Below are 17,833 nucleotides of genomic sequence, written 5' to 3'. Positions count from 1 at the left end.
ACAAAAGATCAGATTTGGTATGTGTTTTATGAAGATGTTCTACCATTGGGCAATAATGATGAAATATACTGAAAACAATGTATATAATCTTTGAAGTGTTCCAAGGAATGTCATTGCTATCAGCACAGATAAAGCCATACATGTTCTTGTTAAAATTCAAACTACAGTTCAAAGAATGCTTCTGTATTTTCAGCCAAAAGCCTGGATTGTGTACCTTTGTCTTTAACAGCCATAGGAACATTGTTATCCTAGCCTTACCCTCAATAATCTTTTAAATCAGTGGCTAAAAATTAAAGCTCTGTTTTCAGTTAAGACAAAACCTTTATTTTTCACAACATGTATAAAACCAACAATATACTCATTAATGTCAAAAGAAGAATTCTGTATGTTCACAAGTAAGATTAGACTACAATCTTTCCTTCTAATATTGTCCTCATCGGGTTTTGGTATCAGGTTACAGGAGCCACATAAAATAATTTGGAGAGTGTCTTAGTCAACTACAGCTGCCAAAACAAAATACCATGGACTAGGTGACTAAACAACAGGGATTTATTTCTCTTCGTTCTAGAGGCTGGAATTTTCTTTCTAGTTTGCAGACAGCCGGCTCCTCACTATGCCCTCACATGGAAGAGGCCACCAATACTATCAGACTAGGGTCTCACCCTTATGATCTCATTTAACCTTAATTACCTCCTAAAAACACTATCTCCAAATACAGTCACACTGGGGATCAGGGTTTCAATATGAGAATTTAGCAGGGGACAAAATTCATTTCATAGTTTTCTGCCCCACAAAATTCATGTCCTTCTCATATGAAAAATACATTCATTCCAGCACAACAGTCACGAAGTCTTAACTCATTTCAGCATCATCCCTAGTGCCTGAGGTCCGAACTCTCATCTAAATATCTAAATCAAGTATGTTTGAGATTTGAGGTACAGTTCATCCTGAGGCAAACTTCCTCTCCAAGCTGTGAATCTATAAAACCAAACATATTATGTGCTTCCAAAATACAATGTTGGGACAGGCATAGGATAGACTTTCCTACTCCATAAGGGAGAAATAGGAGAGAAGGAAGGGGTGGCAGGTCCCAAGCAAGTTCAAAACATAGCAAGGCAGACTCCATTAGATCTTAAGGCTCCAGAATAATCCTCTTTGCCTCAATGTCCTACCTTCCTGGCCCACCGAGGTGGCAGCATCACCCTCACCCCCCACTCCTCTGTGGGGTGACCCTGCCCCTTCAGCTAGATGGGACCTGCCCACATGGCTTTCTACAGAAGCTCTGCTTCTGAAACAGAGGAGCAAATAGTTTTGTCCCCTGGGGCTATGATGCGAGTGGCAGCCCTTATGATCTCTGAATTGCCTTTCGGGTCATTCTTGCCTTTCCTTTAAGAATAGTGCAAGTTCACAGCCACATAGCTCTAGGTCCTCTTCTGTAGAACCCAAGAAGTCTGACAGCTTTCCTTCATTCTCCTTGGCTTTCTCTGTCCCCTTTACTTCAAACTGGCAGTGTCTCTGCTGGTTTAATGCCATCTCTATTCCTGGCCTCTGCTGAGATGACTCATTAAATCCCTGTGTCATACCTGTGATCTTGTTATCAAGTGGCTGTTCAGCCACACCCTCAGTGTTCTCTTCAGAACAAGCTTTCTTTTTTTGCAATATGATTGGGTTGAGAGTTTTCTAAATTTCTAATTTCTGGTTCCTTTTTGCTTAATAATTCCTTCTTCAATTCATATCTCTCCTCTTGCATTTTACTGTAAGCAGTAAGGCGAACCCAAGCCACACCTTCAATACTTTGCTTAGAAATCTCATTTGCTAAATATCCAGTCTCATTGCTTGCAAGTTCTACCTTCCACAAAACACTAGAACACCCTTCAGCCAAGTTCTTTGCCACTTTATAACAAGGATCACCTTTCCTCCAATTTCCAATAAGCTCTTCCTCATTTCCATTTGAATGGCCCTGAACATCTACACTCCACCAATATTCTGTTCATGAATATTTATATATTTTTCTAAGTAGATGGAGGCTTTCTCTCCACCTCTCCCTTTTTCTTTTTGAGCTGTCAGCAGAATCACCTTTAATGTCCATATTTCTACCAACAATCCCTTCATAGCAATCTGGGCTTTTCCTAACATGCACCTCAACACTCTCCCATCCTCTCTCCTTTACCCAGTTCCAAAGCCGTCCACATTTGTAAGTATTTGTTACAGCAGCACTTCTCTTCTAAGCACCAAAATCTGTCTTAGTGTTCTTGAGAGGAACAGAAACACCAGGAATGTATATCAGTATCTGTATCTATATATCTATATCTCCTATTGGTTATGTTTCATAATCATGTGAGCCAATTCTTTTTAATATCTGTATCTTTTTATGTATCCTTATGTATGTGTATATATATATATATATGTTTTTATCTTATATAAGTATATATTTATATGTATATTTTATATATATTTATTTATTTTAAGGAATTGGTTCACATGATTATGCAGACTTAGAAATCTCAAGACCTGAAGTCAACAAGCTGGAGCCCCAAAAGAGTCAATGATGTAGTTCGAGTCAAATCTGAAGGCCTGGGAACCAGGAGAGCTGATGGTGTAAGTTCCAGTCCAAAAGCCAGCAGGCTTTCAGACCCAAGAAGAGCCAAAGTTCCAGTTCAAATCCAGAGGCAGGAAAAGACTGATGTCCCAGCTCAGTAGTCAATCAGAAGAAGTGATTCTCTGGAGGGTTAGTCTTTGTGACCTATTCATGTCTTCAACTGATTAGATGAGGCCCACTCACATTGGGGAGAGCAATCTTCTTTACTTAGTCCCTCAATTTATATGTTAATCTTATCCAAAAATACACTCACAAACACACTCGAATAATGTTTGGCCAAATGTCTGAGCACCCTGTGGCCTACTCAAGTTAACACATAAAATTAACCATCACAAGGATTTCCTTCTTTTCTTATTTTCTGGAAGATTTTGTGTAAATTAAAATTATTTCATCTTGAAAGTTTGATAGAGCTATTTTGGCCTGGAGTTTTATGTGTGGGGAGATATTTAAAAACAGATTCAATTTCTTTAATGATTATAGGAATATAAGCTTTTCTCAAATTTTTTTCTTGAGTTGATTACGATAAGTGATACTTTCTAACAATTTGTCCTTTTTTTCATATATTGACATGATTTTCTGCATATTTTGAAATGGTCTAACGTTATTATATACTTTATTATCTTTAATTATCTGCCCCAGATATAATGTCTGTTTTATCATTTTTCATATTGGTTTTATGTGTCTTTGTTTGTTTCTTAATGAACCATGTCACACTTTTGTCAATTTTATTAGTTTTATCAAGGTTGAAACTATTGGCTTTACTGTTCCATTCTATTTTACTTTTTTACTTCATTATTTTTTTTACTTTTGCCTTCCACCTTCTTTGGGTATAAATTGCTTTTCTTTTTGTAACTTCTTAAAATGGATGCTTAGTCCATTAACTTTTCAGGCTTTCTTCTTGTCTAGCTTATGTACATAAGACTATAAATTTTTTCTAAATACTGCTTTAGCTGCATTCCACAAGTGTTGATATGTAGTATTTTATTACTGACTTCAAACTATTTTCTAATATCCATTAGAATTTCTCCTTTGGTTCATAGTTTACTTAAAAAGGTATTTCTTGATTTACATTAGGAATTTAACATATATTTTAAAATATTGATTTATAACTTAGCTTTCTCATGGTCAGAGAGCATACTTTCCATGAGTCCAATCCATTTACATTTGTTGTTGAGTCTTAGTTTGTGGTCCATCTGCTTATTTTTGTTAATGTTTTTGTGATTTTAAAGAGAAAATGAATTCAGCATGTGTTATGTGAACTGTATATATTTGTCCACTTTCCATATTTGTCCACTTTTGTTAATCATTTTATTCAAATATTGTCTGTCAATTACTGAGAAATGTGTGTTCAGATCTTCCACTATAGTTGTCAGTTTGTCTATTTCTTCTTGTAGTTCTGTCAAATTCCATATTATTTATATTTAGACTACATTATATGGTCAATATATATTTAAGATTAGTGTGACTTCCAGGTAAAATAACCTTTATTATATAATTGACTTTCTTTACCTACAATAATTTTTTTTGCTTTAGATTTTATTTTATCTGATATTTATGTAACTTGTTTTAGCTAATGTTTAGATATTAATGCTTTCTGTATACTTATGTTTTAGATGTTTCCCTTATGGACAGTATATGTTAGATTTTATTTTTATCTAGTTTGACAATCTTTATTTTTTCACTGGCGTAATTTTCTTCACTTTTAATCATTTTAGTTACTGACTTACTGAGATTTATTTCTATCATCTTAGTTTGTGCTATTTGTCCCATCTATTCCTTGTTTCTTTTCCTCTCCTTTCTTGTCTTGTTAGATTAGCCAAATATGGTTATAATTACTTTTTCACCTTTGAACTTGTTAATACTGTTCCTATCCTATTTGTAGTTTCCCTAGAAATTAAAGCATGTACAATTAACTCCACAAATCTGAATTTGATCAAATCCTTACCCTCCTCCTGAGCAATACATGGATCTTGGAATACTTTCAATTCATTTACCCCTCTTTTGAATTAAATGTTATTATCTCCATTTGAAAGTCCATCTTGGTTTGTTTTTTAATTCTGTAGAGATTATCACTGTTTTATTCAGTCAATGCTAATTTACATTTGCTTATATATTTACCACTTTCTTTGTTCTTTTTTCCTTTCCTATCTTAGACCTACCATTTGGGATCAGTTTCCTACTGCCTAAACTACACTCTTTAGAATTTCCTTTAATGAGATTTTGTTGCTGACAGATCCTCTTCTCTTAATTTTCATTTATCTGTAAATAAAAAATTCATCCTCATTTTTTATAGGTAGGTTTACAGTTATTTTCTTATAGTACATTGAATATATCTTTCCTCTTCCAGCTTCTGTTGAAATTTTTAAGAATTCAGCTATCATTCCCTCTGTTATTATTTTTAGGGTAATCAATCTTTTTTCTCTGGATGACTTAAAGATTTTGTTCTGCATCATTTTCTGCAGCTCTACAATGTATCTAGACATGAATATATTCTCCTTTATCATGCTTGGAATTTCTAAGCTTCTTGCATCTGTGGATCTAGTCTTGAGTCTGAAAAAGTCTCCGCTATGACATTTTTAACTATTGCTCTGCTCTCTCTACTCACCTTTCAGGACTTGGGCCAACTGATGGGAATTTCTCACTTAATTCCTACAATTTTTATCCTCTCTGCTGTATTTTCTATTTTCTCTCTCCATCTTGTTCTGGTTTGTCTTTTAATTCACAAATTCTCCCTTCCACTGTCTTCATTTTGCTGCCAGTATGTCCACTGATTCTTTTTTTAAATATGCCATGCCATATTTTATTATTGCTTCCCTGAATTTATTTCCAAGTTTATCATTGACCATATTCTACAAATTCTAAGATGCACATTTTTTTTTACATTTTAACATCTTTGAAATAGAGATATTTCTGAAAATCACTATTATTTTACAATTATCATCAGCCAAAAAAGCAACCAAATCATTTTGTGCACAAAACCGAACCTACAAATTGGTATAAAAGGAACAAAAGCATTTGTAAGATTGGTAACTATGAACCAGGTACAAGAGCTTCTTAAAATTTTTCTCCCATAAATATAAGAGATGCAGAATAAGAGCTGAAACTACAGGCACCATTTGATTAAGCTTCAATAAACTACTGCATTCTCCAATATCTATGTGCTTTTGCACAGGGCAAGTAGGTGATTAAAAGAGATTGAAAAAGACAACCAGCCCTGCATTTTTCAAATCTTTGCACTACCCTCTTCAACTGCTCCCAGGACATTGGTATTGCTTTTGCTTTACTATTTGCATTAGTTTTCTATTGCTGAGTAACCATTTACCACAAACGTGGCACCTTGAAACAATACCCATTTATTATCTCACAGTCATGCATGTCAAGAATCTGGGCTTGGCATGGCTGGGTAATCTGCTCAGAGTCTCACAAGGCTGAAATCAAAGTATCAGAAAGGCTGGTATCTCATTGGAGGTTTGGGGTCCTCTTTCCACTTCATGTGGCTGTTAGCAGAACTCATTTCCTTGCAGCTATAAAACTCACGGGGGCTGCATCTTCAAGGTCAGCATAATAGCATCTCTCTGACACTCAACCTTCTTGTAAAGAGTTCACCTTATTATGTCTGGTCCACCTAGCATAGTCTCCCCTTTCATTAACTCAAAGTCAACTGATGAGTAACCTAATGATAAGAATGATATTCTATCATTTTCACTGATCCTCCCCACACTCAAGGGGAGGGGATTTTACAGGGTATGTACAGCAAGTGGCAAAAACTAATTCTAAAGGTCAATTCAAATTCTGCCTACCAGACTACCCCAAAGAGAAGGCCTCAGGGCTTCCATCTGGCTCTTACTGTAACAGGCCTCCCTCTCTCCCCAGACTGCAGAGATCATGCATGGATCATACCAGTTTTTTAGTATATTTATTCAAATTATATATTCAGTAACCACAGGTTAGATTCACGGTCCCTTTGAGTCCACTGAGACACAGTCCCAGCCCAAAATGTCATTTACCTCCTATATGATGTAGCTCCAGGCTGACTTGTGGACATTGGTGGTGCTTTGTGTCCCAGAAATTAGCATTGACAAAGAGCCAGTGTTTACCATCTCTGAAAAGTCTGGTGTTTCCTTTTGCCTAGTGCACAACGATTCTGTAATTGCCTTCAGAGCCCTTCCTTCCAGCAGCAGTGGGTCCTGGTCTGCAGTCTCCTTCTACACTCTGTGAACCAGCCCCGTCTTCTAAGCTTCTAGGTTCTTAAACCCCAACCCCTTCCTTTTGTTTTTCAAGCTCCAGAGATGGTAGCTTCTCCTGCCTCTGTGTCACCTCACCGTTTGCTTTTTGCATTTTTAGTCCTCCAATATCTGTTTAACCAATTCTCTGTTTTAAAATGAAGGAATGAACCCAGAGGACATTATGCTAAGTGAAATAAGCCAGTCACAGAAGGACAAATACTGCATGATTCCACTTATAAGAAGAATCTAAAATAGTCAGACTCATAGAAGCAGAGAGTGGAATGGTGAATGTCAGTGACTGCGGGGAGAGGAAAATGGGGAAATGTCTGTCAGTGAGTGCAAAGTTTCAGTTACGCAAGATGAATAAATTCTAGAGATCTGCTGTACAACGTTGTGCCGATAGTTAACCATATGGTTAAATGCACTTAAGAACTTGTTAAAAGGGTTTATGTTAAGCGTTCTTACAGGAATTCCCTGGCAGTCAAGTGGTTAGGACTCCAAGCTTCCACTGCTGGGGCCCAGGGTTCAATCCCTGGTTGGGGAACTAAGACCCCGCATGCCACACAACAAAGAAGCATAAAAAACAAACAAACAAAAACAGCATTCTTACAACAACAAAGAAGAAGCACAAGTAAATTTTTGGAGGTAATTGATATATCTATTACTTTGTGGTGATGGTTTCATGGGTGTATGTGTATGTACAAAGTCATCAAACTATATACGTTAAATATGTACATCAGTTGTATATCAACTGCACCTAAATAAAGCTTTTCAAAATAAATAGATAAAATAAAATGTCTCCATTAAAATAACTGTTATAGTTCCTATTTTTCTGACTGGAGCCAGACATATATCCAAGGGTTCCTCAATAACAGAATGGGTAAATAAACTACAATATATTCATATAATGGACCATCATATATATTGAAATACAGTTGAACATATTATTGCTGCACGTGGATGAAACTCACCCATGCTGCGACACAAAAGGACATATACAGTATGATTCCACTTACATACATTCTAAAATTAAATCCTCTTGTGTAGGGATGCATACATCGTGTGTAAAAACATAACAAAAACAAGGACGTCCTTACCATGAGCAGCAGAGTAGCAGTTGCCCACAGCAGAGATGGAGGGCTTGCTACCAACTAGAAGGGCACACTTCTGGGGCATCAGTCGTGTTTCCTGTCTTCACCTGAGTGCGGGCTATAGAGGTGTTTTTTACACTTTTCTGTATGTGTGTCATAGTTCACAGTGTAAAATATTTTATTTGTTATTTTAATTCTAATACAGATGACCTTGTAACTTACATAAACTTGCAGCCTTACTTTCCATGAAAACTGTTTCTTTCCTGTGTGCTTATATCAAGACTTCAGGCCTCTCTCAGGGAATAATATTAAAAACAGTTTTATTGCAAGAAGAAAGTGCTACTCTGAGCACATCAGTGACTTCTGAAGTGGCTGTAGAACATACTCAAGAAGTTTAGTACTTACTTCACACTGAGCCACGGCATAGGTAGTTGTATTAAAACGTGCCAAGGAAGATGAACTTGGGTCTGGTAGCACTAAACCTGGAACACAACAGCAAACATTTATTAAACTCAGAAAATTGAAACTAACGTTCATGCCTTTTTGGACCTTAATCTCTTTAAAATTGTTCTCAAACCATATTTTCAGAGGTAATCTGATTTATCATCTATATATACTTAAGTCAAAGTATGTTTATATTTATTTTTGTATGTTAAGTACATTTAATATATCTAAGCATTCTGCATCTCAAACGAAACAATAATTTTTAGCAAATTTATGGTAAACTTATAATGGAAGTATATAAATAAATTATATAAGTTTTCATGAATTAACTCCTGTGTGTCAAATCATAGCTTTCTTTTCCCTAATAGTATTAGGTTTATATAGAACTTGAAACAATTTTAGAAGCCCCAAGGGGATTTCAGCAATATGGTCATGCCAATGATGGCTGCTTTTCCTATGCTAGTTTCTCCCCACTTCAGGAATCAATTTCAAATGATTCCTCTTAGGTACCTAGTACAATTACCCCTCAGTATCCAGAGGAGATTCATTACAGTACCCAGTGCAGATACCAAAATCCTCTGATGCTCAAGTTCTTTATATAAAATGATGTAGTATTTACATATAACCTACCCACATCCTCCTGTATACTTTAAATCATCTCTAGATTACTCATAGTACCTAATACAATGTAAACGTTATGTAAATAGTTGCTGGCAGGTGGCAAATTCAACGTAAATTCTATGTAAATAGTTGCTGGTGCATGGCAAATTCAAGTTTTCCTTTTTGGAACTTTCTGGAATTTTTTAATTTAATGTTTTTGATCTGAGTTGGTTGAATCCACAGATGCGAAACCCGCAGATATGGAGGGTCAAATGTATGCATTTCTTTGGCTAAGTTTCTATAAGAAGAACACAGGCAGACATAAAACAAATGTTAATTATACTTAAAACTTTTATCATATTGTCAAGGCTTTATTTATTTAGACAGAATAAAATATCCAACTACAAGGTTTTTTTCCTTAAAGGAACTTTAAAGAAATTCCATGCATTATCATTTAGCAATTTTACTAACTTTAAATATATTCAAAATGAAGTCTTATTGTAAGATTATAATTTTACTTAAATATGAGAGAAGAAAAAGCACGAATTCAGACTTTCTCTAACAAGCACACCTTTAGCAACTGACATTGCCGGGAGTATGAATTTTCCAGCTATAAATCACTAAACACAATTGCTTAATAGTCAAATAAGGAAAGGTGTTCAGAAATGCCACATAATACCGCACAAAGATTGTATTGCTCTGCAGCATTTAGAGAAAAACTAATGGTAAAAATAAAATTCCAGGATAAAAATGTTAACTTGATAAAGTATTGTGATTATATATATATAGATAGATAGATATAGATAGATATATATGTAGTCTTTCTCTTTTAGGTTCCTTCTAAAAATTGTCAAACCTATCATTACTCCCACGTATCAGTGTTTTGTTATCCAAAGTACCCCATCCGCTGGTGCTGTGTAGTGAGCGATACTCTGGCCTTGACTTCTCTGCTGGAGCCTCAGCCCCGGGAGCACCACCACCTGAGCACGCTACATCACTTATCCTACATTCAGTGCTTCCTACACCTCTCTTGAATTAGAACCTGTCTTGGTTCTCATCTTTGCAAGGGTACTCAAGTTCTCTTTAATTGTTTCTTCTATTGCCCATAAAAAAGTCCACTCACAAATATTTATAGGACAGTTTTATTTATTTCCAGAGTTTGCCTATCCTGAATTCCTTATGAGCTGAGCCTACTCTCTCCCCTCCAGAATATTCATCAGCTGGCACAGGCCCAGAGTCATGGGACTCTAATCCAATCCAATGTGAGCCAAAAAACTGTGGCATGAAAGGAAAGGGGAACTCACACAGGTAGAAGCTCCACTAACTCATTTGCATAAGAAGTGGCTTCTGTTAAGACAATAAAATACCCCTTCAGTTAAAAGTAACATCCACAGTTTTTTTTTTTAATTAAATTCTCATATTATTAATACCCTCATAATGAGAAAAATTTAAGAAACCCATGTACTGAAAAGGGTGACACATTCTTAGCTTCCAGAGTCATGGGCAAATGTCAGGAAATCTTAGGGGAGAACAAAAAGCTTAAGAGATAGTTGAAAATGGCTTAAAGCGGGCTCGCGGAGGATGAAGAGCGGAGGAGGATCAGGGGCATCGAGATGCAAGTCTGAGGGAGTCTCCCATGACGTCTCCGCAGCTGCGCTTTGCTGTATCCCACTCTGCCTCTTACAGCTCTGAACACACGGACCCGTGTTGCCTCGACTCTGTCCAATTTGAACAACAGCCGACTTCCCCATCGCCAGAGTGGTTTGCCTCATGCTGCAACACATGGGAGCATTCCAAAACTGGGAAGTGATTGGTATGAATTGAAAAATTTTACCAATGACAAACATGTTTTATGAAATATTTCGTCATGCTGAAAAAAAGGTAGTTCCAGTTAAGCATAATATTTTGCTTTCTTTGTGATAGAAAAATCTCTAAATTGTATAAAATAAAACCCAACAAAATGGCTCTTCGAATATTTTACCAAATGAAAGTAGAAGCACACACACACACACACACACACACACACACACACACACTAACCTTGGGCTCTAAGCTGGTTTACAAGAGCTAATCTCCCACCTTCATAGTAAACTGGCTCCCTTGTAGCCAGCTGGGCCCATGGAAGTGTAGCGCAATAGGTCCTGATTTAGGCAACAGTTAGCCCCATACCCTTTTAGATCTGAGTTCCTCACCCTTATTCAGGTGTTCAGTTTCTAACCACAGGTCAGATTGGTACTTCTCTCTGGCTTTCATTTTACTAAAAGAGGCAGAAAGAAGGGAAGACATCATTAAGTGCTAAGTGCAAGAGACTGACCTATAATTGGATCCCACATAACTGGAATGTGGGGCTAATACAGTTAGTCTTCAGTCAAGCTGAACGTCTTACAACATTCCAAATAACATTCCTTGTTTCATAAGGAACCCAAATAATGAAGCAAATAAATGTGTATATTTATTAACTTTCAATCTGATTTACATGCCTACTTTTGAGCAAATGTGTGAACTGAGATGCCCTATGCATAAGATGAAATAACATATTTATTCTGAAAGATTACACAGATGTTCTTTGACAGCTTTTTACACTGTATCATTCACACACTGAGAGATGTTTAAATAAAGTATACTAGTCCTATAACTGGAATCCTGATGGAATCTTGATTGAATTGATACATTATCAGTTAAGGGAGAATTAATATCTTTATAACATTGAGTCTTTCAATCTCGGATTATAGTATAACTCTCTATTTAACTTAGGCCTTTTCAAGTGTCCCTCTTTAAATTTTATAATATTTCTTCCTAGAGGCCTTTTAGCTATTGTTAGATTTGTTTCTAAATACTTGATTTCTTATGCTATTGTAAATGGTGTGTGTTTAAAAAGGTAATTATTTAATATTTCTTCTTCATATATAGAAATACATTTGATTTCAGTATATCAACGTGATATATATTTATTTCTATATATTAACATTGGTTTTTCTATTGTCCAGAAAAAAGTCCACTCACAACTATTTATTGGACAAATATTTACTTCCAGAGTTTGCCTATCCTGAATTCCTTATGAGCCTACTCTCTCCCTTCCAGAATATTCATCAGCTGGCGCAGGCCCAGAGTCATTGGACTCTAATCCAGTCCAATGTGAGCCAAAAAACTGTGGCATGAAAGGAAAGGGGAACTCACACAGGTAGAAGCTCCACTAACTCATTTGCCTAAGAAGTGGCTTCTGTTAAGACAATAAAATATCCCTTCAGTTAAAGGTAACATCCACAGTTGTTTTTTTTTTAATTAAATTCTCATATTATTAATACCCTCATAATGAGAAAAATTTAAGAAATCCATATATTGAAAAGGGTGACACATTCTTAGCTTCCAGAGTCATGGGCAAATGTCAGGAAATCTTAGTGGAGAACAAAAAGGTTAAGAGATAGTTGAAAATGGCTTAAAGCGGGCTCGCGGAGGATGGAGAGCGGAGGAGGATCAGGGGCATCGTGATGCAAGTCTGAGGGAGTCTCCCATGACGTCTCCGCAGCTGCGCTTTGCCGTATCCCACTCTGCCTCTTACAGCTCTGAACACACGGACCCGTGTTGCCTCGACTCTGTCCAATTTGAACAACAGCCGACTTCCCCATCGCCAGAGTGGTTTGCCTCATGCTGCAACACATGGGAGCATTCCAAAACTGGGAAGTGACTGGTATGAATTGAAAAATTTTACCAATGACAAACATGTTTTTAGGAAATATAACATGATGCTGAAAAAAAGTAGTTCCACTGAAAGATTTGACAACTGCATCAAGGTTTGTTTCATAAGGAACCCAAATAATGGAGCAAATAAATGTGTATATTTATTAACTTTCAATCTGATTTACATGCCTACTTTTGAGCAGATATGAGAACTGAGATGCCCTAAGCATAAGATGAAATAGCATGTTTATTGTGGACGATTACACAGATGTTATTTGATAGCTCTTTACACTGTATCATTCACACAATGAGAAATGTCTTTTCCTTTTCATGTTTAATAAAGTATACTGGTCTTATAACTGGATCATTTGCAGCATATAAAGCTTTTGGCTTTAAATAATTCAACTTCTTGCACTGAAGTTGATCCACATGTTAACAATTACAGTTAAGTGAATAAGGCTTTAGGCATGAAAGTGGCCCTCAGAGGCTTATGTTTCTTCTCATCTCACTAAAATGACTCTTTTGGAGCATGTTTATATAAGAAATGGATGTCATATATAGTTTTTCACACTGGTTTGAATTTTCTTTCTTTTCTTCCTTTTACTCTCCAATATTACACCACCTCACCTACACTGATGTATTCATTAGCTATGTTTATTGTCTATTTGTATGATTATCATCTACAGTGTTGGAGTTTAATTTGCTCTATTTTTGTGGTAAGAATGAAACAAACTGCTTCACTAACCAGCAAACAGAATGGAGAGAGGAGCCCTTTAAAAAATATACATGTTGCAATATACAAGTTACAAGCTATGGTTAAAAATATGAGAAAACCAACCTCAGTAGACCCTTTAGAAGTTAAAGGTCTATGGGAAATAGGCCACATTTTGAGTTTACCTCATTCTATTTTCATTCAAAAATTTTTTTCCTACATATACAAGGTGTTTCTTACTAGAGGATTTTGGGTGCCTGTGAATCAAGGAAATTTTGCAAATAAGGAGAAAACAACAGAAACTTCCTTCACAGATGATTCAGTTTTCAGTATTATTGATACCATTTTGTAGAGATGCCAGAATCAATTAAAGCCTGTTGAAAGTACATATGTTAAAAGTAACTAATTGCTTTCAAATTTTCATTACTTTTCATTTCATAGAAAAAAACTATTCTTTAAAAAAAAACACTAAACTTTATGTCATAGGAAGAAACTAAACACATAACTATGCTTTAAGTACTTTGCAACCAGATTATAAATAAGTCGTTTTAAAAATGGTGTCAGTAGGTCTCACCAGTTTAGAGTGCTTGGAGCAGCCTCTGGGAGGATCTTTCTGGAAATTCGCTCTCTGTCGAAAGCCGGCTCCAACTTAAGCATAGCTGACATATCCAGTTTATCAAATCGCTCCATTGCCCCTGGCATTTTCTACAAAATCAGATAAGAAGGTTTTGATTTCCATCTTATATTTACAAAATTTTAAATCACTTCTAGAAAAACTTAGGAGGTGCTGGGGACCATTAGTTTTCTTGAATAGTGAATAGAAAAACTGATTGTTAAATTGTATTATTTTCATTAAATTTGGGGATATTATTAAAGATTCATATGAACAGTCTCATTTTTCTGCTTATAACTATGATAGATGCCTCCCCTCCCAAAAAAGCAGGGCTCATCTCTTATGAAAAGGCATTTTTCAGGTTGAGATCTAGACAAATTGACATTATTCAGCAACTTTATTATCATCATTTTTAGCTTTCCTTTTTTCCATTCTATGAGTCTTCCTGGGCTGTGACTGACACTCACTCTTGCTCCTTTAACCAAGCTGGAATTTCGTAAAGACTCCACTTCTTTGGTTTTTTCTAAGATCAAGTCCTGGGCATCCTTTTCATCCTTGATGCTGCAATATAGAAAGGAAAAACAGATATAAAATGCAAACATGGAAAAAAATTAATCAACCTAAATGAGGATATGAGAAAGATACGTGACAGCAAATCTTAGCATAAGACTATTTAAGGAGTCATAACAAGTCATTTACGACCAACAGAAAAGAGTAAAAATCTAGAGATGCTACCAAAATATATAGCCCTGGATTTTCACAATGCTCTTAGAAAATGTGAAGTGGCTGGCTAGATTTAAGGAACATTGGACAGGAGTAGACGAATTCCTAGGTTCAGACCACGTAGTTGGGGAAATCATTAATTCAAGGCAAAGACAGTTTTATGGACTTAATTAAGAAATGTCACTATTCCGAACTGTTTATTCTTAATTAGAGATTAATGTAAATATTAATGTAAGCATTGAAAATCTACACTACACCCATCTGTAAAATAGCTTACTGGTAAGCATTACATACAGTCTACACCACTTATTACTATAACAGCCTTAAACCTCCATTCCCAGAAGGATTGCTCAGTTAATGAGATGGTTAGTCCCATCACTCCCTAGCAAGTTCTGTGCTGGCAAATAAAAACTCAGGTATAAAAGAGAACGAAAGAAAATTTTAGACATACAAAGAGGTAGAAAGTTTATAACACACAGACTTTTCTGAAAGAATTCTTCCAGGATGTTCTCTAGTGCAAAACAAAAGCTGAATTCAAGAGAGAGGGAAATAGGATACAAGAACAGTGGCAACAACTATAATTGTAACTTATGATTAAGTCTAATATACTGTCAATAAATTATAATCTGGATCTAAAATCCCATATGATATCAGCGTTAGATCTGGAGTGGAACTCTCAGAGTTCTGGACCAAATGCAGGGAGAACACAAGAGCCCTACTCTCACTGTCTCCACTGGCCATTCAATCTTCGTGAAGCAGCAGTCGTCATAGAATAATGACTCTGCTGGATCAAAATCAACACCTACCAGTAAATAAGCAAATTCTTTGAACACCTTAGAAAAGACGTGCCCTATAGAAACAAATTACACACTTTTGAATATTTTTATTGTTAATGAAAACTTAGAGCATCTTGTATCCTTACAGTAAGAGGTAATATCACAGATTCTCATATCACTGAACTTGAAAAATACATTTCTTCGAATCTGATCTCCAGAAACTTTGTTAGGCTCAATTATGATGTTTTTGTATTAAGTGTGATTATAGTGGAAATTTTTGAAATAAAGCTGCATCTCACATATACTTACATGTGATACATGATATGAAGGGCTTTCAGGAGAAAAAAATATTTCTTGTGTGGCTTTCCTGCATGTTAATAATCAAAGAAGCAAACTGAGCACAATGCTTGAACAAATTCTTATGGAATTTAAAAGGAAATAACTGCCTACGAACAAATCACAATTTAAAAAGTTTAGGCAAAACACAAGACAAACACAAACCAAAATATGTGCAGGGAAGAAACAACAGTGAAACTAGTATGGGCACTGAGTCACATATTCCTGGGAACCAATTTGGTTCTAGCTGCTAGGATTTATGTGAACCTAAGTATATTAAAAGCATCTCTGGGGACTTCCCTGGTGGCACAGTGGTTAAGAATCCGCCTGTCAATGCAGAGCGCACGGGTTTGATCCCTGGTCCGGGAGGATCCCACATGCTGCGGGGCAGCTAAGCCGGTGCGCCACAACTACTGAGCCCATGTGCTGCAACTACTGAAGCCTGAGCACCTGGAGCCTGTGCTCCATAACGAAAGAAGCCACCACAGTGAGAAGCCTGAGCTCTGCAAAGAGGAGTGGCCCCCGCTCACAACAATTAGAGAAAGCCCATGTGCAGCAACGAAGACCGAACGCAGCCAAAAAATAAATAAAAATAAGAAATAAAATTTTAAAAAAGCATCTCTGAATTAAGACACAAAATGGAGTATTAATATGTATTTAACTGGCAGAGTAGTTAGAAGCATCTGAAATATATACATCCAAAAAATTGTGTTTGTGTATACATGCATCAGAAGATAGATATATAGATATATATATACATATATACGCATAAACATTTTGCCCCATTTATTTTATCTCTTGTTCACTCTCTTTCTCCATATGTTTTTCTTTCTGAATCATTTGAAAATAAGTCACAGACACTACGTTTTACTACCCCTTAAATACTTAAGTATAAGAACACTTCTTGCCTTTCTCACCTTCCGAGACGGCCCACACTCTGCCTGTGGAGTGCGCTTCTCTCTAAATAAATCCACTTCTTACCTAAAAAAAAAAAAAAAAAAAAAAAGAACACTTCTTACATACTCACAGTACAAAAATAAAAACCTGGAAATCCAACATCGACACAACACTATTAACTAAAATATAGCCTATATTTAAATTTTGTTAATTTTCTTTATATATATGTGTGTGTATATATATATATTTGCACATTGTGGACACACAGCTTTTTTGTTGTTATTGTTAAATACACACCAAAAAAGAGCTTACAGAAATTGTCTTAATTTTTAATCTCAGTCAAAACTTTAGACTTGATAATTCAGGAAAGTGAGCTGAAGAATGTTTAAGAGTAATAAACACATTTAATTTCCTAATTCATTAATTTCATGCTGTATTTAAATATAGTGCTACCTGTATTTCAAAGCACCATTTCCTGTTATAATTTGTAAGAAAAGAAAATAGAAATTTAGCTAAAAAAATAAGTATTCTTTTGAAAGCAGAAGCCCTGAAACCCAGCTCTAAGTATAAACACTATTTAGCATATATTTTTAAAAAGTGTAATTGAGTTATTACTGGTAAATTAATAGGAAAAGAACTGCAGACGTGGGCCTTAAGTACCTTCCTGAGGCATTCTGTAGGGGCTTAAAATCATTCACCCTACAGAATAAGGGCGTTCTGTCCTTGCTCATAGTGACACAAACAGTCCCAGGGTTTCCCCTCCTGGAGATCTTGGTGGAGCAGGGAGGCCTGAAAGTCTAGCTCCAAGTCCTGCAACTGTCCAAAGGAGCTGCCGGTGTGAGGTCAACTGCTGCTCCCTGAGGCTGGAAGGGTCCTGCCCCAGGATTCCAAGGAAGGCACTGGCCTCAGCGGCAGTTAAATGAGAAGACCTAACTGTACAGGCTGGATGGGCATCCATGTATAATGGCCCATCCTGTGGGAAAGGAGGAAATCCTTCCCTGGATCATAGGGTGGGAGAAATCCAAAAGGGCATTCTGGTGATGACATTGTGATACTGAATCATTCAACATAGCCTTTGAACTCTGAACTTTCATATACATACATATATATATACAAAATATATATGATTTTATATATA

The 17,833-nt window shown here is 36.1% G+C and overlaps 1 protein-coding gene across 1 annotated transcript in view; it reads right to left on the bottom strand.

Annotated features, from left to right (window-relative positions):
• LOC132367680 (serine/threonine-protein kinase MRCK alpha-like) overlaps positions 1 to 17,426 on the bottom strand; it is a 43,628-nt gene extending 26,202 nt beyond the window's left edge. The window contains exons 1-5 of the mRNA XM_059926278.1: positions 17,356 to 17,426; positions 14,431 to 14,524; positions 13,925 to 14,055; positions 11,153 to 11,217; positions 8,322 to 8,398 (exon numbers count right to left, since the gene is read on the bottom strand). Coding sequence (XP_059782261.1) covers positions 8,322 to 8,398; positions 11,153 to 11,217; positions 13,925 to 14,055; positions 14,431 to 14,524; positions 17,356 to 17,426 — 438 coding nt within the window. The remainder of the gene's footprint in view (positions 1 to 8,321; positions 8,399 to 11,152; positions 11,218 to 13,924; positions 14,056 to 14,430; positions 14,525 to 17,355) is intronic.
• Between the last annotated feature and the right edge of the window lie 407 nt (positions 17,427 to 17,833).

Source organism: Balaenoptera ricei, chromosome 6 (genome assembly GCF_028023285.1).
Source record: "Balaenoptera ricei isolate mBalRic1 chromosome 6, mBalRic1.hap2, whole genome shotgun sequence".
Classification (NCBI taxonomy): Eukaryota; Metazoa; Chordata; class Mammalia; order Artiodactyla; family Balaenopteridae; genus Balaenoptera; species Balaenoptera ricei.
This window is presented reverse-complemented; position numbering and strand designations above follow the sequence as displayed.